Here is a 24,915-nt window from a genome sequence, read left to right on the forward strand (position 1 = left end):
GCACATTAATTAAAGTAGTTTGTATTTGTTTATTTATTTAAGAGCATTTAAATAATAGTTTTACCACTGCTTTATTTATTATAGTGCATTTAACTACTTTATAAATGTGTGAATTTTCCACCATAATTTCCTATGCACTATTTGGCACAATCTGAACATTTTAGTTTAAACATTTGAAAACCTTTACCGTTTGATTTGATTTTGAATTTGAATTTGAATCAATGCCGAATCAACGCGGGTTTATCAACAGTAACTGAGGTGACGTGGTATCATTAGCGTGGAATTACTGTAGTTTAATTATCTGGACGTAACAAACGATTTGAGATTTAGACGCATGGTTTAAAAGATAAAACGTTTTAAATAAACGGATTTACGAAAAAAAGGAAAACTCGCAGGTTGCGACAAGTGGCGCGCTGCATATGCACCACTTGTCGTGACCTGGAAAGGTGGAGTGTTTTTTGCAGCGAGTACTCCTTAATTAATGATTTTGGCAATTTGTTGTCGGATGAAGTCGGTGGACCGCTAGGGACGCATTATTGTTAAACTGACGCAGAAACTTTAGCGTCTCGGGCAAGCAAACTGGTGGAGCCGTACGTACTGTATTATACGTACTGTATGTCGTAAGATAATCTTTCTCCGATTACCTTTTTTCTTTTCTTTTCGATGTAACTCTTTCTCTAATTATTATTGCACTTGAGAAGATTTCTTTATCGGGATCGAGTTGGGCTGGTATGGGCCTGCGCTAACAAGTCCAGTTGGCCCGTTCACAGTCCTGGCATATATATCCCTGTTCGTGTCTATCCTCCTGGGAAGCGAAACAGTCCAGGCAGCCCTAGAATCCGCCGCCGCCGCCGCCGCCGCTAGACCTGATGGCGCTGCGCTCCCTCGTCAGGAAGTTGCCGGCCCTCGGTGCCAGGTCACCGCCGGTGGCCCCCCGTATGGGGCCGGTCCACGCGCTCTCGCCGGCGGCGGGTTCTCGCCTCATGTCCCACGGTGGCACGGTAAGTAGCTCTGTTCGATTTCTCGCAATCCATGTTAGATCCGATCCCCGCTGGTGCGGTTTTGCTCTAATTTTTCTCCAGTTTCATCTAATTTACAACTTGTTAGAGAAATCAGTCACCCCAAGTTAGATCTGATCCCAGCTGGTGCGGTTTTGCGCCTTTCCCCCCTCTAGTATCATCTTTTTAGAGAAATCAATCACCCTTGTACTCCCTCCGTCCCAAAATTCTTGTCTTAGATTAGTCTAGATACGGATGTATCTAATACTAAAACATGACTTGATTCATCCGTATTTAGACAAATCTAAGACAAGAATTTTGGGACGGAGGAAGTACTACTTTTTAGTGGATGTTCGGATGGTGAGATGTTCCTTTATTAAGTCACTAGTGTTTACACTTATTTAGATTTGGCGGTAGACCAAGACAAAAAAAAAATTATTGCATCTTTCATCCGCCTTGAGAGGCATCCGTGATGTATTCACTGTATTGCAACTTCTTTATGAATTTCCAGCATTTGTAACACATGTCCTTCAAATTTTTATAGGGGGGTCAAGTGGTTTATTCTGATGATGATAAAACGCTGGCCAAACAGCGCGAGGAAATAAAGCACATGACTGCAGAGTTTGACCAGAGTATGAAGGATATATCCAAGAATTTGGATGATATGGATTTAGTTGGGAGGTAAATTCCTTAATACAGTATACAACTGAACGAGCCTTTTTACCCTACTAGTACTGTTTCTGGACGATGTTTATTGAGCAAGGCTACTCTAGTTTTTTAGACGCAAAGTAGTGCTCATATGTGTTTTTTCTAAGATAAACCTAGTTGCAGAACAATATGTAATAATACTTGTGTGTAAGTTGTGAAAAATAATAATAGGTAACTTTGTATCTTCTAACACATTGACTCTTTGCAGGCGTTGCAAGGAGGACTTGGCAAATTTCCACAGGAGGCTGCATAACATGCAGAAGGTGGTCAATGTTGCTCTTATTGTGCTGGTGCCTATAAGTGTTCTGAAATTTTTGTCTCTGTAGTATCATCTCTCCTGGTTGGTTAAGAAATCCTAATTTATTAGTGGGGTTAGAAATCCAATCGTTGTTTGTGCATGTATGCTAGGCTTAACCCACTTTCTGAGGTGAAGTATATATGTGTTTGTCTTGTTTGGAATTATATATTTATCTTAATGGACGTAGAAGCACGTGTTTGAGCATATCCATTCTTTTTTCTATCGGAGAGATAAAAGAACGCAACCAAGCCCGGAACTATGCCGTGGAAATGTCTGTGAAGAGGAGTTGCAGCGCGCAAACATACTGGAAAATCACTTGTTTGTAAAAAAAATTGCGGGCTCCTGCATAGTTGGGGCCGAATCTGCTATATCCACCTGCCGTCGCTGCTCGAGCTGCTGCCGCGCAAGGAGGCATTGCTGCGAGAGACGCGAGCACTGGCCGCTGGCCGTAGCCGAGCCTGGAGAGGCGATGGCGTGTGGGCGGTGGTTTCGTGGTGGTTCGGCAGCGAGTGGCGGAGCTGTGACCTCCCTGCCCATGGCAGATCTTGCACGAGAGCTCGACCGGGACAAATGTCCCAATTGCAGTTTGTATTGAGTCCAGGGGGCTTTATTTTGTTCTGTCAACAATTTACGGGGATTTGTTCTGCTCTCGCACATATCGCAGCCTAAAAACTCCTAAAAGACATCCTAGAAACTCCTAGAAGACATTTTGCGGTATATTTTATAGGACAGGGATATACCGGATTTGCAAGAGATGCTCCAACCAGTAGCAGATTCGGCGGACGGGGGCTAGGCTATGGCGGCGAAAAGCAGAGGAAAGCGACGAGGGGTAGCAAATTACTATAATTTTCATTGGCAGCCAAAGAAAAAGATTGGTGTGCAACAAAATAAATGGATGGTGTCCAGCCTCAAGCACAAGTAGAGAAGTATGAAACCGACAAAGGAGTTTCATGTGTGCAATGGTATGCCAGTTTCACCCAACTCTTGACGGCACCACCTTGTGATGATGTTGATTTGCTCTAGCATGGAAATTCGTTAGATAGTATTTTGGGAATGAACATATTATCATGCAAATGGACTGTTCTGATGTAGTGAACTTGTGGCATAAGCCTGGTGCTATCCGGTTGAATGGGGCACATGTTATGAGGGAAATTGAAAGAATTCCTTCTTTAACACTGTGTTAAATTTTGTTTCCCTATTTGACATTGAAAACTTTTTTCTTTTTTAAATAACATCGATTCTAAATTTTATGCCCTTTATAGCACTTCCATCCATTTTTCCGTCTAGCGTTGTTAACTTACATGTAAAAAAATCTTTTTTACCCTCATGTATGTTGGCTAAGGTTACAGTATGCCGATGCTACTGTACGAAGTACTTCGATGAGGTTCCTGGCCGGTGCTATTGGCGACAGCAACACGTGTAGGAGCCGGTCCCCTGACGTACGCCCCCCTGCCGTTGGGCCGCTGACGGGTGGGTCACGGCCCACACGTCAATGTGTGGGCCGTACGTGAGCCGCGTCCGTGTAGAAAGACAAAAACTCGCTTGGTAACTTAGTACGCCGGGCTGGACGTAGAAACGATGCTCACGTAGGAAGCTTGATCGATTCTAGCCGAGCTAGCTAGCTTGGACTAGCAGGCACACACACGTACACGTCACGATGCAGATCGATTGATGGCGATTGTATTTGGCATGAGTTACAATGGTTTTGTGATGGATGGTCGACGACGTGTACAGAAAAAGTGTGTCGCGTGTGTGTATGTGTTGGAGTTCCATGCTAGTCAGCTGTAGAGATAATTGCACGTATCATCCTGGAAGTTGCGGCGATGTCCAACTCGGCCCCGGAAGTTGAGAACTGATCCATTACGGTCCTGATACGGGGAAATACGTCCCCAATACGGTCCTGGATGTTGGACGGCCAGTCCTCCGTCTACACGTCGCGTGCGTACATAGGATACGCCCGTATGACACGTCAGCGCCTGGCCCGCTCGTCAGAAGGGAGCCCACCAGTCAGCACGGAGCCCACCCCTTGCCCCCCATCCCCGTCTCGCTGTCTTTTCTCGATCCTTCGTGTGTCCACGAACCGAAAACAGAGTAGGAAGCAGAGTAGTGGGATAGGGTGCGGCGGCGGATGATCTGCGACCCGATGGCCTTTCGATGGTAGTTGCTGCGGTGGTGGAAGGGACTGCGACGGCGCCGCAACCTGTAGGACGGGATTCAGCGGCGATGGAGGGCCCGCGACGGCGGCCCAACAGCGAGGCGGCTCCAACGTACGGTATGATTCGTCGCCCAAGAACGTAGAGATGGTTTTGTGCCTGAAATCTACAATTTTAGTTCTAATTAGGTTGTGTGCACATATAATCTCATTTGTTTATGCCAATTTCATGCACTTTGGAGGGAAATTTGTTAGGGTTTGGGTAAAGTACGACAAAAAGATTGAACTTTCAATGATTTTTGTTTGCAGCAAAGGATTCTCGATTGTTCACTGTTGAGGTAATCCATGGAGGATTTTTCTTTGGCAGTGGGCAGAATAGGTGTTATTTGGATGGCAAAAAGGTTTGCTATGATTACTGTCAGGTGGAGAGTGCATATTACAAATTGTTTGAAGAATTAGTTGAGCACTTGGGTTATGAAAAGAGAGGTAGAATCGATATGTATTGGTTGCCCCCTGGTTGTCAGCTAAATGAAGGTGGTGCCAGGCTTTTGTCCAATGATGTTGACGTAGATTGTATGTATCTAACGCTTAATCGAGGGCACCAATTTCAAATGATATACCTCGATCATTTGGACAGACATATTTCTGGAGGAGGAGCTGGATGGGATGATGTTGTGGCTAATCCAGTAACACAAATGCCAGTTGTTTTCAGTCCAATGAAGAAGTCAAGCAATGCAAATGATAACAGAGATGTCAATGAAAGCAACACATCTTGTAGTGTTGTGGATGAAAGTCATGAAATTCAGAGTCATGACCAATTCTTTGACAGACTGAGACCAAGAAAACAAAATATAGAAGAGCAGGAAGAACAGTATGCAGATTCAGATACTTCTGACAGTGATTATATTCCTGAAATTATTGACAGTGACTATGACTTGGAGGATGGGGATGAGGATTTGTTGCAGGAGCAGCTACACCCTCTGCAAGATAGGAAAGGGAAGAAGGTGGTGGAAGAGTGCAACTCTGAAGATGAGGAATTGGATGCTCCAGATTCAGATCAAGATGAAATGAAATTCAATTTCAAATCATTTACAGCTGCTGATATGCATGAGCCCAAGTTCCATGCAGGCCAATTGTTCTCTTCAGTCGAGCTCTTGAGGAAAGCAGTTAGAGAGTACAGTTGCAAAGAGAGAGTGAACATCACATTCCCAAAGAATGACAAAACAAGGCTTGGTGCAAAGTGTGAGAAAGGATGCCCATGGTATCTTTATGCATCTTGTGATAATAGGACAAATTCGATAATGGTGAAGACATTCAATGGTGAGCATACTTGTGAGAAGAAGTGGCAAGTTACAGCCTTTACAGCTAGGTATATTGCTCACAAATTTGTCGACAAGATTAGGGCATGTGAGAGGATTTCATTGAAGGCCTTAGCAGGTTTTGTGCAAGAAGATTAGAATATGACAATTAAAAGGGGAAAGTTAGGGAGAGCTAGGAAGATTGCATATGATATGATATATGGTGATGAGATTGCACAATACAACTTGTTGTGGGACTATGCAAATGAGCTGAGGAGATCTAATCCTGGTAGCACTTTCTTTGTTGAACTTTCAGAAGAGGGGCAATTTCAAAAATGTTACTTCTCATTTGATGCATGCAAAAGGGGCTTCTTATCTGCTTGTAGGCCTATCATTTTCCTCGATGGCTGTCACTTGAAGACACAATATGGAGGTGTGCTTTTAAGTGCTGTAGGAATGGATCCTAATGATTGCATAATTCCTGTGGCTCATGCAGTAGTGCAAAGTGAAGATACAAAAGCCTGGAGATGGTTCTTGACTGCATTGAAGCAAGATCTTGGCATACATAACACAGATCTCTGGACCATCATGTCTGACAAGCAAAAAGTAATTCCTTTGCATTTTTTGCTTATTTCAGTATGTATCAGAACTTATGTGATTTCCTTTGCATGTTTATAATGTGTGAAATGTCATTGTTTTTGTAGGGTTTACTGAAAGCAGTGAAGGAATTGTTCTCACTTTCACCACACAGATTCTATGTGAGGCATCTATGGCAGAATTTCAACAAGAATTTCAAGGGAGAGGCCTTAAAGAACCAGCTATGGAAATGTGCTAGAAGTACTACAGAGGGAAGGTTTAGGGAAAATATGAACCAAATGTTAGTTCTCAGCAAAGAGGCCCATGACTGGCTGGATGAGTTGGATCCTAAAACATGGGTCAGGGCTTATCAAAATGATTTCCCAAAGTGTGATGTGCTGCTCAATAACAATTGTGAGGTGTTCAATAGGTACATCCTGGAGGCTAGGGAGATGCCAATTATAAGCATGTGTCAGAGGATCAAGGGCCAAAACATGGGAAGGAATTATGGAAAACAACAAGAGGTCTTGAAGTGGCATGGTACTATTTGTCCAAAGATAAGAAAGAAATTGGATAAGAATATTGAATTTGCAAGAACTTGTCATGCTGCACCAGCTGGAAAAGGGTTGTTTGTAGTCAATGATAGAGGTATGGACTTCAGTGTGGACACAAGAATGGAGAAGTGTAGCTGCAAAAGATGGGATTTGTCAGGTATCCCATGTTCTCATGGAGTCTCTGCTCTTAGATATGACAAAATACCACCAAAATCAAGGGTGAACTCTTGTTACTCTATTGAGACTTATTGCAAGGTATATGAGCACATTATCATGCCATGCAATGATGTGAGTGAGTGGGCTAATATGAATGGCAGATAAATCATACCACCACCACTTCAGAAAAAGAAAGGAAGACGGGCAAGGAATAGGAGACAACAACCAGAAGAGAAGCAGGGAAAGAGAGGTGTGAAGATCAATAAGGCAGGTGCAGTCATCCATTGTGGATATTGTGGAGGTGCTGGTCATAACATAAATGGTTGCTTGGACTGGAAGTTAGGGTTGAAGCCTAAGAAAAAAACAAGAAGACATAGAGTTCGAGCTGAGCCAGATGTGTCATCTTCAGATGAAGAAACAATAGGCCTTACTCAGGTAAATCTCGAGATCAAGAAACAATAAATCTGTTACTCATAGAACATCATTTAATGCACCAATAATCTTTCTGCATTATTACTTTCCAGGAAATTAATCTTCAGACAGCTGGTGTTCTTAACCATGAACAACCTTTGTATCATTCAGAGATGCTAGCTACTTTAACACATGAAGTAAGTTTAAAAACTGCTTGCACGTACTCTTTTTGCGCAAACTCTGTTTACACACAGCATGTATTGATTCTGAGTTAAAACAATTGTTAACTAATGCAGAGGGAATCAAGGCAGAGAGAGGAAGTTGTGCATGGCCCACTACCTGAGAATGCTTTCATACAGCAGCAAGCCCTCTCACAGCCTCCAATTCAACCTACTACAACAACAAAAACTGGTGATGTGCACAGGAAGAGAGAGGTTGTTGCACTTGCCAGACTTAGAGCAGCAGCCGGGAGAAGAGAGATAGCAGATCAGGCCAAGTTTGATGCAGCCATTGCGAAGTTAAAAGAAGAAGAGGACAAAATCAAGTTGTCTGCTCAGAAGAAGAAAGATGACCTAATAGCAAAGAAACATGTTGCAGAGGAGAAAAAGAAGGCTGCACTTGAAGAAAAAAGAATTGCTGCAGAAGAGAGGAGGAAAGCTAGTGAGGAAAATAAAAAAAAGGCCCTAGAGGATAAACTGGCCATGGCAGACAAAAGGAGAGAAGCTATGGAGAAAAGGAAAAAAGAAGCAGAAGAGGCAAAAAGAATTAAGGCGGAAGAAAGACAAAGAATTGTTGAAGAGAAAAAAAGAGTTTGCAAGACTAAATTTGATGCAGAAGAGGCATTGTTTCTTATAAATCAAGCAGATGAGATTGATAGGCAGCAACCATTTCTGCAAACACAGGAGACAGCAAGGCAAAGAGCTTGGGAGCAGCAGACTGTCCAGCAGGAAGCTACAAGAGTGCAGGTAGCTTTGCAGGACGCAGATAAGAGGAAGGCACAACAAGACAGAGAAGCAATGGTGGAGGAGCAGAGGATGAATGCATGTCAGTCCAAAACTACAACAATGAAGAGAACTGGAGCAAGCTCTAGTCAAAACAGGTGAACATTTAAAAAACCAAGAAAAGTTAGCATGTTTGATGAACTTAGGGGTGGTTGAAAATTAACGAAAAGTGGAGGTTTCATTTTGTGTTCTGTTTGTGATCAGATGTAGAACGTGTTAATGAACATGTTCTGCTCGTGATCATGCTCCAGATCCTGCTGGATAGCTTTCATAATATGCTTTCTTTTGTAGTATGTAAATTGGCTGTAAGACTTGTTATATGCTCCAGAATATAATGGATAGCTTTTGTAATACGCAAACTGGATGTCAGACTTCTTATATGATTACTTCTGTAGTATGTAAACTGGTTGTTGTTATATGCTCTCTTCTGTAATATGTAAACTGGGTGCTGTTATTTGGAGATATGACAAATGAGGTGCTTGGAAGGATTACTGCCATAACTGTATGTATAGATACAAAAAAGGATTGCATATTCAGGAGCGGCATTTTCATAATGATAGAAGTGACAGTGAGCTCCATTTTCATAATGATCAACAACTTTCAACATAGCATGAGATCCATACATAGATAGTCTGTCAAGCACTGAATATTACATACCAAATTCACAAAAGAGGCACCCACATAATATATAACCCAGTGACATACATAATACTACAGCAGTTCACAAATTACATAGATTGAATACTACAGATACTCCAACTAGTTAGATAGATAGATAGCTCAATCCTCATTGCCATCGACTTTGCCAAGCACAGTGCTGAATTTGTGCGTCCGTGTCAGGTCTTCCCCTTCATTCGGAAGCCATGCATCCGGCAGGTCTTCGACGAGTAGAGGACCACGATCAGTCACCTCCTTGATGTGACAAATGACAGGATACACCAGCGTCTTCTTCTTCCTCGGCGACGACGGCCCGTAAGACGACACCATTTCCATCGCCACAAACTCTTCAACTGATTGCGGAGGAGGATCCGTACAGAGCGCAAGCTTAGGCTCGAAAATCTCCACTTCCAGCATCTTGCCCACTTTCGACGGGTCACGAAGCCATGCGATTACCTCAAGCTCGTGCCTGTTCTTTGGTCGTATGATCTCTATCAGGTCGCCGCCTAAATCCTTCAGAACACTTTTCACTGACTGCATTGACCAAGCCTGATCCGGGAGCCCTTCCAAACTGAGCTTCGTTTTGTACTCCAGAGCATCCGGGGTGGCGCGAATCTCTCTTACCCAGCGCTGAAACTGGATCCACCGGCGGCAACACTTGAACTTCATCGACGATTGCAGCACCATCGTGCACTTTTCCTCCGTTGAGAACAACAGCCATAGGTCATGCGGGGGGCAAGCGACCTCAATGCTCACCTCCGACTGCAGCACACCGCAACGGGCCTCGATGGCGGCCAGCAGATCAGCCAGCGTCACTGCCTCCTCGCCGTCTCCTACCACCGTGGCCAGCAGAACCAAATTGCCGTACCGACCCTCAAACGCATCCATAGATGGTGTCTGGGCCAGCATGACACGGCTCCTCTCCGGACGGAGACACGGCTCACCCCGACGCCATACCTCCTGCGGATAAGCCCTCTCCAGCAAGCTACGCCCGGATCCATCACCGGCGACGACCGCCGCCACCGCGCTGCCGCCGTCTTCGCTCTCAACGTCGACAAAAATGGTGGTGGAGGTCACGCTAGTGCCGCCCATCACCGCAGGAGAAGCTAGGGATTGCAGGTGGATAGTTTGGGAGATTGGGGATTTTTTCACCGACGAAGCGGCTCGGCGTCTTATCCACTCCAAGCGTACTGACGGGTGGGCTCCGCGCTGACTGGTGGGCTCCCTTCTGACGAGTGGGCCAGGCGCTGACATGTCATACAGGCGTATCCTATGTACGCACGCGACGTGTAGACGCAGGACTGGCCGTCCAACATCCAGGACCGTATTGGGGACGTATTTTCCCCGTATCAGGACCGTAGTGGATCAGTTCTCAACTTCCGGGACCGAGTTGGACATCGCCGGCAACTTCCAGGATGATACGTGCAATTATCTCGTCAGCTGTACATAGCCCCCGGCATGGCTGCATGGTCGGGCGAGCTATGGACTTGTCTTTTTTGTTTTTGAATATTAGCATCTACCTATTAAATTTTGGTCACATGCCACACGAGGGGTAAAAAGGTCTTTTCTGGTGACATTTAACACTGTTAAGGCTGAAAATAGACGGAAGTGTTATATAGGGCATAAAATTTAGACAAGGTGTTAAATAAGGAAGCAAAATATTTTCAGTGTCAAATAGGGAAAGAAAATTTAAGACAGTGTTAAATAAGGAATTCTCTCAGGGAAATTAAGCAGTTGGCCAAGACTTTTCAGGGGTTCAAGCTTCTTTGGATTCGACGCGAAGCAAGTTTGGCGGCGCACCTCTGCGCTAGAGAAGCTCTTAGCATTTCTTCTTTTACATGCTTTGATGTAATTCTTGGATTCCTGACTAGGACTATCCGGTCAGTTTGTAATCTCTTGCCAATTTAATAAAGTGAGGGATTAATGTAAGAAGAGAACTGTAGTATTTCTGGGCTAACTATAGTATTTGTGGCCTAAGTGTACAAGTGAAATGTCCTAATTTCCACACTTGGACGATTGCTTTTGAATTCGAACGAGAACTTTTAATGACAAGTGGTACTGAATTAAATTGACAAGTGGCTCCTTGTCTCTTAAAAAATCTGAAGAAACGCGTACTGTGGAAGGATGGCAACATTGTTTGTTGCTTCTCAGCAATTTCTTGGTTCATTTATTTGCATAAATCTGTACCTTATCTCTTCTATGTTTATTGAATGGAAGTTCATATGGTTCTCTGCAATGCTGTTTTATTCAGTGCGCACATAGCAGCAATTTTTCTAATGTATGTACAACATTTATTGCTGCTGTTTGTATTTCTAACTAAAATTGCTATTTGTATTGCTAACTAACTGAAGACTGATATTTGTATTGCTAACTAACTGAAGAACTGCTGTTTGTATGTTCTAATGGCTGAAATCATCCAAGTCTGAAGCATTTTTCTTGTTCTGTTGTTGCGAGATTCTCGGGAATGAACTGCAATAGCAAGCTCCAAAATATGAGCTGGTTCTGCTACACACATGTGAACACGCTGTCCCAGACAAGCATGACCACACAGTAGTCTTACAACGAAACACTACCGAGTTCACGCGGGGAACCATCATCAAGGATACCGAAGTCTTGTGCATTACCATGGATTAGCATTTAACTCTTCTTCCTAGAACAAATCAGTCAGTGGCTTGGTGTGCTAGGGAATACGTATGGAGTGGAGGTAATTAATCTACTAAACCATAGAATACTTCGCACGTATGCATGGCTGATTTGGGATGATTCCAGGGGAAACAAGAAAAACCTTTCTCAAATTCATGGCGGCAACTTACACCTAATGCACGTGAACTTGGAGAAAGTCACTTCTTTCACCAAAACACATACCTCATGAGCGGAACACGAAGAAAATGCTTACAAAGTTTCCAACACTAGCTCAATGTTCAATATGAATCATGGAGGAGGTAAGATGCTGCTGATGGGCTCAATAACAGCTCATCAAAATTTCCATATCACTGGAATTCCACCATTATGTGATCATTGTGATAGTATTGGTCAGACCAAAAGATGTAATGGTGTATGCTCGGGGGATCAACCACGAGTAACACAACATTATGAATATCGTTGGTTCTGATTTGATTTGATGATAGCCCATACTCAAATCAAAGATTGGTAAGACAATAGATCCAACAACTGAACACGAAGGTTAATCGATGGGGGTATCATCTTTCTTCAACATACGCACACACAAACACAAAGATATCCCTTAGAGACGAACTAACTTAGGCTAGCATTTATCTTCCAACTCTCCAAGTTATTGTTTAGCTTAACCAACTAGCTCAGGGGTATCCAACACAGATTCTTGGAGAAAGGGTGGTTTACAAGAAACCAACTTGATCACAAGCTCAACATAACAGTCAGGGGACATCCTGGTGATACTTCCGAGAAGATATTCAGAAAATCACGAACCATCGATATGTTATTAAGCTCGGGAGCATCCTTGCTTTTGAGGCAAGATGATGTGATCAAATAAGAAAGGGATTGACACAATCCTAACTCTTGATCGAAGAGTGCACCGGGAAATATGGACTAGGTAGCACGATCAATCTTTGGATGATGATTCAATAACCAACACGCTAAGAATGAAATTATTGTCCATTAGCTACCAAGCAACGGGGTTCTAGGAGTATTGATTTCACGCATCATAGTTCATTTGTCGACATTCTGGTTACAATAACGCGGAACTGAGGAATGAAACAATGATGACGAGAAGTATCACTGCGTCAATAATTCATAAGAGATGGTGCAATTCTCATGACAATCCTGACATAACCGGGGGGGGGGGTGGTGGTGTAATACTCCAGGGTAGAATAGAGAAAAAGATGGATTGGCATTTGATCTGCAGAGCACAACTACTTTGACCCAATCCTCGAGATGGATAAGGTACTGAAGTTTGTTTCTCCTAGCCATTCTGGGATGGAACGGATTGACGGACCACAAGAATAATAGGCATTGATAACACGAATGCACAACTACTCTTGACCAACAATTGACAGAAGAAGGTTAGGTAACAACCAAAGAGGGACAACTCAAAGGGACATACGATTTTCTGAGTTGTGGATGCATAGATTAGCATGTCGAACGAGTTCAACATATTTCTTTCGGATAACCCATGCAGAAGGGTAGGATTGACAGAGTCACAAAACACAGAACTCATCAAGAGCACTCTGGTTGTGATCTTTTGGTTCAAAAGAACTTCTGCCATAAGCAGTTCATGGTATTTGGAAGAAGGAAATACCACAGACCTCAAAGACTATCACAAAGGTTACTAATACCCTGAAGGAACGAGCAAACACTATCAATAGGAAGTAAGTAGAGTGAATCTCGGGTTCAAAAACCCAGGAATAGAATGCCTACTAACTAAATGGCATCACAAGATGCTTTCGAGAATGATGGCCAGAATTATCACACTGGGAATACAAGGCATGGCTGGATTACTAGGTGGTTCTATAAAATATCCTAGTGTAATAATAATAGCTTCAACATATATGTCGAGGCAATGGAGTGCCTCAACACACGATTAGTGTGATTAATCTGGCCTAAAAGGACATCAGGACAGGGAGGAAAAATTTGCAAATGCATCAGACTATTTAGAGACCTGGGATGACTCGGACAGCATAACGGCTGTAAATGCTCAAAAAGCTTTGAGACATCTTGAAAAATGGTGGCATAACTACTTAACATAGCAATATCAAGGTTCTGAGGCCAGCTATGAACACACGGAAGTAATAGGAACTGAACTGAGGCTTGAATCCATCAATCCTATAAGTCTATGGATTAGTAACACGTGATCCTGATAGAAAGAATAAAAAGCCTAGTTCCTTAACCCCGTAGGAAGGATAAGATGACTTGGATCAGAAGGGTATAAGGTAAAGGAGAAAAAAGATCCTTACGTTCCCTTCCACAATCAATTCCCTTACATAACTAAAGAATTTCTAGACTCAACTTCGACCAGTTTGGCTTGGTAATCCTACAGGCAGTCAGGCTCTGATACCAAAGCTGTCTGGACCTCGATCCTAAGTCACACCGATCTAGCATGTAACACATCATATCACTTTGCGGCCTCACGCACGGTATTCCCACGGGTGCCACCTTACCTGGCCCAAGACCACTTGCGCCTTTTGGCTCACGTATATGATGGTGTCGCTAGCATCCATATGACAGAGAACCCGGGCCGACATGACTAGTTGTAAACCCAAAGTGGCACTAACTTATAGGGACAGGCATACATGACCCAACAACGAACGTGTCGGTCATCAGCGAGTGAATCCGGGCTGTAGCAGCTGGGCTAACAGGACTCCGGAGAATCCGGGCTGTAGCAGGCTAACAGGACTCCGGTAGACCCCGCGTGACCTTTCCCCGAAGGGGAAAGACACATGAACGAAGAAGGACACATGCCGGCCAGCCTAAGTGTTCCGGAGCAGTAGCAAGCTACCATGGCTTAGTGGAAGCACTAGGAGACATTTCCCGGTAAGAGAGGCTACCAAGGACAAACAACTAGGTTGTCGGATCCCACACATACCAAGCATTTCAAATCATACACACAATATGCTCGATATGTGAAAATACAACATGGCATCACAACAAAACTCTACAACTCAAAGTATTTATTCATTAGGCTCCGAAGAGTCAGATATTACAAACATGGGTCTGATGACCCAGCATTCAAGTCATACTAGCAACAAGCACAACCAGAAGCTCAACTTGTATGAGTACAAACAACTACAAATGAAAAGGCTGCGAAGCCTGACTATCTACAAGACCCTGCTGAGGGCACAAGACCATAGCTGAGGTAAAAAGCTAAACATCAAAGTCCACGCGGATCTACTAGTGAGACTGAAGTCTCTTTGCAAAAATATAAATTAAGCAAACGTGAGTACAAATGTACCCAACAAGACTTACATCAGAACTAGCTACATATGCATCAGTGTCAACAAAGGGGTGGTGAAGTTTAACTTCAGCAAGCCAGCTTTGACTCAGTGGCTATCCTGTACTATGACTGCTGGTAACTCTTTTGAGGTGGCGCACATGAGTCCACATATTCACCATATCAATACGCCACTATGGACCCGCTCCCGTCTCCCTACAAGAACACCATCCATAGCACTCACGCTTATCTTGCGCATTTTAGAGTATCCACTTTCACTTGTCTATGAACTGTATAGGCAACCCAGAGGTCCTTTACCGTGGATGCGGCTATTCGAATAGATGATGTTAACTCTGCAGGGGTGTACTTCTTCACACACGCTCTCGCCACTTACCGCCATGTACACGTCATGTATCTCGGCAACCTTCAAGCGAAAGCCTGGCGAGGGTGTCGGCCATGACCTGACTAACCACACAAGTCTCTAATCCAGGTTTATCGCCTATTTGAGTTCCATCCACAAGGAGATCCGGCCGGGGTGTCGCTCTCGGCCCCAAACGATGTGTACAGGGTTCCCAAGCCCACCAAATGGGCGACGCTTGGTACACCCGGCCATGGTGCCTAGTCTGTCTCAAGCCCACCTGTACCGGGTGCCACTTGGTAGACTACTAACACAACCTACAAACACCAGAAACTAGTTGCAACTCCTGGACAGAGATCGAGGCGGTTAATAAGTCGAGAGGGGCACTTAAGCATCCCAATGCGTGGTAGTAGTTGTTCATGGATCACAAACACATAACTCAATTCCTGAGGACAAATTCAATGAGAGAACCCACCATGTACTCCTACATGGCCTCTCACCGCTACCTTTACCAAATCGTGTTCACACACTTAGCTCTCAATAGTAGGACATGTTCACCACATTCTAATTCATCCCCAATGAATCAGACCTGACTCAACTCTAAGCAGTAGCAGGCATGACAAACAAGCATGAACGAGTAGGCACATCAGGGCTCAAACAACTCCTACTCATGCTAGGGGGTTTCATCTATTTACTATGGCAATGACAGGTCATGCAGAGGAAAGGGGTTCAACTACCGCATCATGTAACAGTTGAATCGTTGTTATCCTAATGTAGTAGAAGAGAGAAGGAGCGAGAGAGTGGGATTGTATCGGAATGAACAAGGGGTTTTTGCTTGCCTGGCACTTCTGAAGATAGTATAGCTCTTCATCGGTGTCATCGAACTCATCGTCGGAACCACGTCTACTAAGAGGGGACAAATACCGGCAATAGAGAAGGAACACAATAAATGCAATGCGACAATATGATGCATGATCATGACATGGCAATATGATGTGATTTGAGCTAATGCAACTAGCAACCAGATTAAATGAAGTTGGTTTGAATCAAAGACTCAAATTCAACTCCATATGTGATTATTCAAATGCCATTTAATTGATTTGACCTGATCAGAAGGCATAAGTTGCTCAAACATCTATGGAAATGGTATAGATGGAAAGATTGGATTTTTTTGATCATTTTTCATGTATAATTTATTTCATTCTAAGTTACTGATTATTTTCTATGATTTTTAGAAGTTTTAACTATTTACTCGAATTTCCTGAATTATTTTAAATCCAGAAAATTCTTTACTGCATCAGCATGACGTCTGAGTGACGTCAGCAGGTCAACAGGTCGGTCTTGGTCAAACCTGACTAGTGGGACCCATATGTCAGTGTCTAACTAACTAACCTAAGTTAATTAGCACTAATCTAATCTAGATTAGTTAAGGCCCTCGGCCCACATGTCGGTGACTGTGTCTAATCCTAATATAAATTAAACCTAACCTAGTTTAATTAGTCGGGCGGGGCCCGCATGTTAGTGAATCAGTGGCTTAACTAAAATTAGTTACTAAATTAACAAAAAGTTAGCAGGGGCCGGGCCCACACGTCAGTGAATCACTGGGGGTCAAACGATGGTCAAACCCGGCCAACTGGGTCAAAACCTGCCGGCGACTTGACGTCGGCGTAAGCAGAGGCGGCGACGTTCGTCGTTCCGGCGATTCCGGCGACGGGAGCAAGCGAGGCTGGTCCCGTTGGAACGGCCACGACGCGGCGCGTCCAACGGTGGCTGTGTCTGCAGCTAGGGTGGCCGGTAGCGACGACGAGGAGCTCGGTCGCGGTGACCGGAGCTCGGGCGTGAGCGCGGCAGTGCTGCGGTGCTCGAGCTAGCGAGCTGAGGCGCTAGCAGGGGCCTACGCGATGCGGTGAGTGGGTTGGACGCGTCGGGCGGACCATTTGGTCCCCGGAGTCGCGTTGGTGGCGAGCGCAGGTGGCGACGGGTTCGGGCGTAGGTGGTCCGGTGGCTACGATGGCCTACGGGGAAGAAGAGAGGGATGGACGGGGTTAGAGGCTCACGGCGAGTCGGACGAGGAGGTCGGCGAGCTCGGAGACGGTCCGGAGCAGTCAGGGCGGCAAGAGGGATCTCCAGCAACCCGATGAGGAAGAAGGGGTCGGGGACGGTGCTTCGAGGCGTCCGGCGTTGTGTAGCTTAGCGAGGAGGTCGAGGACGACACGACGGAGCTTCTGGACCGCTCGAGATGATGAGGGAGAGGCAATGGCCGCGGTGGTGCGAACGGCGGCGGCGGTGGCGTTCGTTGGTGAGAGGGAGAGAGAGCAGAGGAGGGGGATGAGCGAGAGAGAGAGAGAGAGAGAGAGTGAGAGGGGGTCAGGGGTGATGCGTGGCGTTGTCCAGACGTGTCGGGGCAGCGGCGGAAACCAGGAGGTGGTGGGGCACGTGCTCGCGCGCGGCGGCCACACACGCGCTGTCCTCCTGGCGGGAGGTAGGTAGTGACTGGCAGAGGCCAGTGGGCTGGGCCTCTGCTGGGTCGCCAGGTAAGCCCAGATGAGGTTCCTCTCTCTCTAACATTTCTTTTATGTTCTCTATTTTCTGTAGTTTGTTAGATTTGATCTGAAGCATCAAATTATTTAGAACTTTCTGTAAATTTTTATGTGAGCTCAGGAAACTATTCCAAGGCCACATTCCAACTTACAAAAATTATTTGAACTTTATCTCTTATATAACAGAAATAAGTCCAACTCAAATATGTTATTGACTTAATTCAAAGGCCTAAAATAAATATTTTAAAGCCTCGAAAAATATTGGTTTGAATTTTATTCTTGCCAATATTTTTTGAGGTTTAAAAGGAACATTTTCTTGGGCTTCTTTGAGAAGATTTTAATGATCATTTTTAAAAGGTTTCCGAGGCTTTGAAAATTCCTCAATTCAAATTTCGTTTGAATTTAGACATGATGACATGAAGATCAAGAAAAGACAACAGGGGCTGAGCTAGGGCTGTGAAAAAGTACCCCCACCGATTTGAACTAGCGGCCCTTCCGGCTTAGGGTTAGAAGGGGGATTTCGCGTGTCGGGATTTGGCAGCTGGAGGGAGTTTTCGCCCGCGTTGTAATTTCGGGATAGCAAGGCGCGGGTTGTGAAGGCGCCAGTTTTGAGAGCACGATATCTGAATTTTCGGGATATAACACGACGTGGGTTGAATTTTAGGGATAAGCCTGACGTGTAATATTGTACTTGTACGTACCAAATCAATTCACACTTCCCTCAACGAAAAAAAAATGAAAAATAAAAACTATTCACACCACACAAAGAGAGAGTTTTGTCCCGTTTTACTATACAAATGCTATTCAAAGCTACACAAAGAGAGAGTATGAATCCATGTTATGTCCAATTAATTTTTTTGCTGGCTGTATAATGCATGTAACCTACTCATACCAACATTTTAGTGCATTCCGAATGTTTATGCTACCGCTGCAATTCGAACTGAATTTGAATTCGTTTCTCTATTTCAATAAGAACCTACAATCATGATTGTGGCCAACTTCAACCATCATTCGTGTATTACCCCTCTAGCACTCCTCAGTCTCTGTTCTCGGTGAGCACCACGCCCTTCTACCCCGCCGCCGGCGCCGCCTCATCATGAGATCCCCGCCACGATGAGCCCCCCACCCTCCTCTCCCACCCCCGCTCCGCCTCCCCCTACTCTCCTCCTTTGCTTTCCATGATTTTGGCCCCTGTAACCAAGGATTTCCGATTTGAACTATTGTTACCGCGTGCGTGACGATGGTAATTTGTGGTGATGCAGGAGGACAACATTATTGGTTATGTCTGCATTTACTGCTACGGCTACTGTTTTTGGTTTTGAGTTATGCCTATATCTCAGTTGTTCTCTTTATTGTTTTGGTTTCAGATGTCAGGTGTCTCTTTCCTCTCTCCAATTTGTTAATGGTGGTCATGTGTATGTTTTTGTAGATCAGATGTAGGTTCCAATAGCATATTATGGTCTGTTTTCCTTTTTAGGCTAAAGTAGCAGTGTTTGGTTTGGTATCTGACTAGATTGCTTTGAAATATAATTGGTTGTTAAACTCAATTCATTTGGAACTAAGTGAGTAGATGAAGTGATTCAGCTTAGCCGCCTCCAGCTAATTTAGGTGTTGGCCATCTATTATTAGATTGTACAAATGGAATAGAAGTAATCTTTGTGAAGTCTTAGCTTTGCCCTGTTCATTCGGCGCCCTTGGATGCAAGGATTTTTCCAGATTCATGATGGACCTACACTGTTTCCTCTGAAATTGACTTTCAAAAGCAGAGCTCTACATTACGGGTGTTGCCTGATGCCCCAATGCAGATTTTTGGCTGTGCCCTTAGTTAGTCAATTATTTTTAGGAAATTGTGAGGGGAATGTGTGTGCACTCGTAGACATCCCAAACTTTTGCAACAAGCCAAGCAAGAAACGAAAGATGAATGGGCTGCCACAAGTAATTCGATATGAATGAATGGTCAGTATATAGACATGGTCATACAATTTATGGTTTGTGTTCTTTCCCAGGTACAGATCCATCTAATTACTTGGTGATTTAGCATTTTTCTCAGATCGGGGATGATGTTAAAATATTTTGCACAAACATAATGCTTGCATTTGTCACATGTAGAAACAAAAGAGTTTCCCATAGGTATGCCATCAACTCTCTGTCCACAAGTGTAATAATCATTCTTGCATTAGGGGATGAGAAAAATTGATAATGTATACCTCCATCTGTCATGAATATAACCTTGGTATATCTATGTAATTTTTTGCCTGCTAAATAATACATATTGGAGAATAAATAGTTTCAGTTTGTTTGCTCTTTTCTTTGCCTTACTGGATTTGAGTCAGCTATATAGCTACCCCGGATCGGTCTATAAACTGAAAGCATATATGTTTGTTCTTATACATTTGCAGGGAATACTCCATCCTTCAGGAGGCCTCTGTCACTGGGCATGAATTTTTGAGTAGATCATGGTGACGATTGCGCCATTACATGTTATTATTGTTCATATCTTATCATTAGAAATTGACATGTTATAAGGAAGATGTTACAGATCTGTTTCTTTCATGGTCAATGATTGTCTTGCCTTTCTGTGTCACATTCCTTACACCTGTTGTTTTCTGAAATTCTTGCATGATAGCTAGCTAATCTCTATGGTAATAGTATCTCATATTCTAAATGTTTATTTTATTTTATTTCAGACCAAGGTAGCATTCCTTACCCGCTGTCACCTTCCTTCTCTATCTTCAGCATGATAGCTAGCTTCAGAATGATCGGCACATTTATTAACCATTCCATCTTTTTTGTGCATTGCAGGTTTGCCACTATGTTTATGGATCACTACATGTTCTATTGGAACAAGGTGAGATCCTTTTTTCAGTACTCGTTTGAACACGTGTTTTGCTTTCAGAGTATGATTGAACATCTTCGGCAGCCATGGTGTACTGGTGTATATACTTTATACTTGCATGTCTGATTTTAGAGGGCACATATGTTTTGGTAGAAAGTGTACTGTTCCTATGTTTTTTCCTGATATATACTGATTGATGAAGTAACTATTGTTCCAGATTATGAAATCTCTATTTAATGGATCGATCGATAGTTGATAGTTGTCCTGTACATGGTTACATAGCAAGCATACGTTGTCGGAGTGGTTGAGGCTTCATGTGAGGCTATATTTCAGCTTGTGATGAGCATGGACACCACCCACTTTGGGTACATTTTTCTGTTGTTTTGACAAATGAACTCATCGATCGTGTGCTCCCTATTTCCTCACAAGATTATTCTTACTATTTTTTCTTGTTATTTAAGGTGGGACTGCAGCTTCCAGTGTGGTATCTGTCCGTTTTGTGTGCATATCCTATGATAGTGAATCATGGTTCTGATTGTGCACCTTTTTTGGCTTAGAAAAATATAACGATTTCTGGTTACTTCTTAAGTTTGGTTATCTCAATTGGGAGTCCTTGCTGCGTTATGGCCTGACCATGTTGTCCCGCGTCCTCGAGCAGGAGCAACTGAAGTCCCAAGTTGCAGGTACTATTTTCCGTCCTGACTCTCAACGACTCAATGGTCGATTCTTTTTTCTGGTTACTTCTAACGTCCGGTCTTCTCCGTAGAACTAATCAAAGATCAAATCCTTCGATGTTTTGATTAGGCAGGAGCAAGTGGAAGGAGTACCTGGATGCGCTCTATCGTGCTCTCAGGTTTCTCTCTCTCTCTCTCTCTCTCTCTCTCTCTCTCTCTCTCTCTCCCTCTCTCTCTCTCTGTCACACACACACAGAGGTTCTGATTCATTTTTCTGAGCTCATGCCAATATTTTTGTTTTAGTTTTAGTTTGTTTGCTTGCTTGATTCGCTTTGCTGTCTAACTGCAGGTCTAATTGATATATAAGACATGTTTAGGACCTCTGAGCATGATGGCTAAGAAAACTAAGTAAAGGTTATATACATATTAATGGCTAGCTATATAAGTAATTCAGTAAAGGATTGTTTATTTTCTCCCTAGGTATGCTACCTACTAGCACATACATTTATTTGCTGCTTCTAACAAGATGTAACGCTATATCGCATGAAAACTGATCAGTCAAATGGATGTACAGGCTTCAAATATGTTCAGCTTTAGGACATTTACCATAACAGATGTGACAAATGGAAAACATCTATAGATATACATGTTGGTTACACGAGTGCATGACTGCTAGCAAGTTTCCGCATAACACAGCGAATGCAATCTGCTGATGTGTGCTGTTTGTAGTGCCTTCCTGGGCTCCTAACTAATCTGCATAGATACTGTTTATTAGTATTTTGTGCTAAAATATAATTGGTGCCCAACAAACTCTGTTTTTTGTTTCTACTGTTTTCGCTTTGGACCTTGAACATTCCTGAGACATAGTTATGCCGGGATGTAGTCAAGGTACCAAATGATTGTGTTTGTAGCTTGGTTTCTATTTTTTTCAAAGAGGTACAAATAGAATCAACTCTTATCTAATTAAATTTTAATCACTTCACACATACAACGATGGGACTGGCACCCTCGCGCCAAGCCACGATCCCTTTTTTTTAAACGCCTAAAATTATTCAATATGGATGGTATATTATAATGGATTTCATATTCAATTTTTTAATCTTGGCGGTTATGCTTTGTTTTCACCTTCCTTGCACAAGCCATTACTGTTATAGATGCATTTTTTTGCCTCGAAAAGATGATTTGGTCATATTCAGAGCACCTAACAATTTATGTGTCTGCATTGAACATTCCATGTGCTTAAGATATACAGAAAATTAGCATGGAACTATAGATACAATGTTTAGGTCTTATGTAATGGTTCTTGGATTGATGCTTATAGTTTGCTGTCAGGTATTGCATTTGATTATTCTTTTTTTTGTAAATAAAGATTGTTTTATGTACTCGACTATTCTACTTATACCACTTACATTCGAGAAAAGTTTGGTTTTATTTCCGACTAAATAAATAACCAATCCAATGCTTATAATTTTGTTGTTCATTGTGCATATTATTCCATTCTATTGTATTTAAAAATGATTGTTCATATTTGGTTGCATGTCGTTTGGCGGGTAATGCGCGGCAAGCCGCACCACCAAAGCCTTGATTCCTACTAACTTAGCATTACCCACTTGATCAAAACGTTGGGACCGGCACCCTCGCGCCAAGGCACGATCTTCATGCCCATGCATTTCGACACGCTGCAGCTCTTGCCCATAGATCCTCGAGTATCGATTGACATGCCTTTGGTAGCAGTAGCCCCCATTTGATAGTTTTCTATTTATAGACTGAGAAGCTTTCTTTTACTTGAGAACTGAAGGGATCGTGTTACCTAGCGCAAAGGGAATTTTCTTTGTACATATTGATTTATTTTCATCATTACATGTATATGAGATACCTGAGAGAATTGTGATTGTGATTGGTATCTTTAGACATTGGACACATTTGTCAGTACTCACCATTTCTTTCATTTCTCCTCGTTTTTTAAATGTACTAGATGACCCGTTGCGCCAATGGCGCAAAGGCCGGAAGCAAGCCAAGTATTGTAAGAGTGGTGATAGGAAAATTCAGTCACATATCGAAATAATGAGTACTTAGTGTTGGTTACTGTCTCTATTCATGATTACTGTTTCTCCTGGAACAGTCTGTGCTAAATGGTAGTGCTATATCCCTTGAGTAGAAGGTGGACGCTGTCAGGTAGCGCATGCCTCTTCCTTGCTTAGCATATTTGTTGTTTCTGGTGAGTACTCGATTTTTGAAACAGAGAAAGTAGTAAAAAACAGATAATTATAGATAAGGGTGGCATTATGCATATTAATAGATCGATGAGGAACAACAACAGAGGTTATATAGGTAAAAGCATATCTATTTGTGCTATTTATTGTTGAAAAGAAGTTGAGAAAGAGGACAAACATGTTCACTGTTGTTGCTAAAACACCAAGATGGTCTGCATGGTAGGCTCAGTGGTGCTTACAAAAATAACTGATTCTTAAAAAGGAAAAAGCAAACAAATCTGTTAACATAAACTTCGTAGCAATTCATTCAACAAACGTAGAAGAGAAAATAATATATTTCATACATTGTATAGTACATGCCCTTGCTTTCAGACCCAATGCAAAAGGGGAGAAGATCCTTATCTGCAACTTCTATAGCATCATAATAGATCTTTTCCAACAAATTTTTAGGTCCGTGATGACCTTCAAACAGGAATTGTTAGCGCCTTCAGTTTCCTCCATCCCCCTCAACAGCCTAAGAGACTGCAAAGCGTTGCAATCCTTGTTGCATAGCAGGTTAGAAATAAATGACTTTCATATTTGTTGAAGTCAATATGCAATGAAGCCATGGTACACACAAGTGCTATATCTGTAACAAAATACAAAGCTCATCTTTAACCTTGAAGGCAACACAACAAAATTACAGTAAAGAGAAACTAAATGCAATCCATCGTATTTCTCAAGCCTCTATGCCACGAGCGGCTTGTACACAAGCTCATCCTATATTCGGTTATACCCAACCAGGCATCCTAGTCAATAATAAAATCTTCTATATTCAATAGTTAATTACTGGAATATGTTTGAAATTAAGAGCCTCGAATAACATTGATATCAGAAAAATTATTGGGATCACTGAATCACACCAACACTTTTTCAGTAGTCTCAAGCCTGCCTTCAGCTAAGTCCTCAACAATCTGCCATATGAATCAACAATATGAGATCTCATCAGGCTGCAAATGAATGACAGTCATGTGGTGTAAATTACCAAATTAAAAACTTCATACGAATTTTTAAGGTCATTGCAAGTGTTGATCATTGCGGCCAACTTCTCCACATGTGGCTCCTCCCGAAATCACTATATAGACATACAAAGATGGTTCGCTTAATTCTATCGACCAGAAGTGTGTGAAAACGATTATTAGACATATACGACAAACTCGTTCGTTTAAAGCATGGGAGATGATCAATACGCCTACAAAACTACATCCAGAACAAACTCGTGCAAAATAAAGCCTACAAATGGCACCATTTTAGACATAAGCCTTTCTCTCGGGAGAAAACCAGAATGGGAAGCTAAAGCCGCACAATATATGCTCTGCATTTTTAGATAGTCAAAATTCTAAATATCTCTAATGCAATAAAACAACAAGGAAGAAAACAAGCTGCATATGATTTAAATTATGGTCGCTGAACTTCTAAAGTTTCCCCTTATATGACAGCCTTGTTCCCAGCAAGGGCCATTACTGTATTTGGAATTCTTGTATGAAAAATATCCATAATTTAAAACTATATTCGGCAAGACATCCTCTCTACCAATGATA

At 42.9% G+C, this 24,915-nt stretch overlaps 4 protein-coding genes across 4 annotated transcripts; 3 read left to right on the top strand and 1 right to left on the bottom strand.

Annotated features, from left to right (window-relative positions):
* Positions 1–776: 776 nt before the first annotated feature.
* LOC125535176 (uncharacterized) lies at positions 777–2,208 on the top strand. Its single transcript, XM_048698220.2, has 3 exons — positions 777–1,001; positions 1,543–1,679; positions 1,915–2,208. The coding sequence occupies exons 1-3, from the start codon at positions 870–872 to the stop codon at positions 2,030–2,032; spliced, it is 387 nt and encodes a 128-aa protein (XP_048554177.1). The 5' UTR covers positions 777–869; the 3' UTR covers positions 2,033–2,208.
* A 1,950-nt stretch (positions 2,209–4,158) lies between these two features.
* On the top strand, positions 4,159–6,054 carry LOC147983005 (uncharacterized). The gene is made up of 2 exons (XM_087540617.1): positions 4,159–4,276; positions 4,466–6,054. The coding sequence occupies exons 1-2, from the start codon at positions 4,159–4,161 to the stop codon at positions 5,611–5,613; spliced, it is 1,266 nt and encodes a 421-aa protein (XP_087396743.1). The 3' UTR covers positions 5,614–6,054.
* Positions 5,911–8,395, top strand: LOC125525315 (uncharacterized). The gene is made up of 5 exons (XM_087540618.1): positions 5,911–6,060; positions 6,159–6,741; positions 6,910–7,175; positions 7,265–7,348; positions 7,448–8,395. Exons 1-5 carry the CDS (start codon positions 5,911–5,913, stop codon positions 8,252–8,254), a joined length of 1,890 nt encoding a protein of 629 aa, XP_087396744.1. The 3' UTR covers positions 8,255–8,395.
* A 658-nt stretch (positions 8,396–9,053) lies between these two features.
* On the bottom strand, positions 9,054–9,697 carry LOC147983006 (uncharacterized). The gene is made up of 2 exons (XM_087539414.1): positions 9,267–9,697; positions 9,054–9,123 (listed from the first exon to the last, which is right to left on the bottom strand). Exons 1-2 carry the CDS (start codon positions 9,695–9,697, stop codon positions 9,054–9,056), a joined length of 501 nt encoding a protein of 166 aa, XP_087395540.1.
* Between the last annotated feature and the right edge of the window lie 15,218 nt (positions 9,698–24,915).

This window comes from Triticum urartu, chromosome 2A (assembly GCF_056163025.1).
Source record: "Triticum urartu cultivar PI428250 chromosome 2A, HENAU_Tu73, whole genome shotgun sequence".
NCBI lineage: Eukaryota > Viridiplantae > Streptophyta > Magnoliopsida > Poales > Poaceae > Triticum > Triticum urartu.

Bases quoted from the DNA above. Each gene is read 5' to 3' on its own strand.
- LOC125535176 (XM_048698220.2), top strand. From the start codon at position 870: ATGGCGCTGCGCTCCCTCGTCAGGAAGTTGCCGGCCCTCGGTGCCAGG. The intron at 1,002-1,542 runs GTAAGTAGCTCT...AAATTTTTATAG, and splicing joins TCATGTCCCACGGTGGCACG to GGGGGTCAAGTGGTTTATTC. The intron at 1,680-1,914 runs GTAAATTCCTTA...GACTCTTTGCAG, and splicing joins GATATGGATTTAGTTGGGAG to GCGTTGCAAGGAGGACTTGG.
- LOC147983005 (XM_087540617.1), top strand. From the start codon at position 4,159: ATGGTAGTTGCTGCGGTGGTGGAAGGGACTGCGACGGCGCCGCAACCT. The intron at 4,277-4,465 runs GTATGATTCGTC...TTTTGTTTGCAG, and splicing joins CGAGGCGGCTCCAACGTACG to CAAAGGATTCTCGATTGTTC.
- LOC125525315 (XM_087540618.1), top strand. From the start codon at position 5,911: ATGGATCCTAATGATTGCATAATTCCTGTGGCTCATGCAGTAGTGCAA. The intron at 6,061-6,158 runs GTAATTCCTTTG...TTGTTTTTGTAG, and splicing joins TCATGTCTGACAAGCAAAAA to GGTTTACTGAAAGCAGTGAA. The intron at 7,349-7,447 runs GTAAGTTTAAAA...TAACTAATGCAG, and splicing joins TAGCTACTTTAACACATGAA to AGGGAATCAAGGCAGAGAGA.
- LOC147983006 (XM_087539414.1), bottom strand. From the start codon at position 9,697: ATGGATGCGTTTGAGGGTCGGTACGGCAATTTGGTTCTGCTGGCCACG. The intron at 9,124-9,266 runs GGTAATCGCATG...TGTCGTCTTACG, and splicing joins AAGAACAGGCACGAGCTTGA to GGCCGTCGTCGCCGAGGAAG.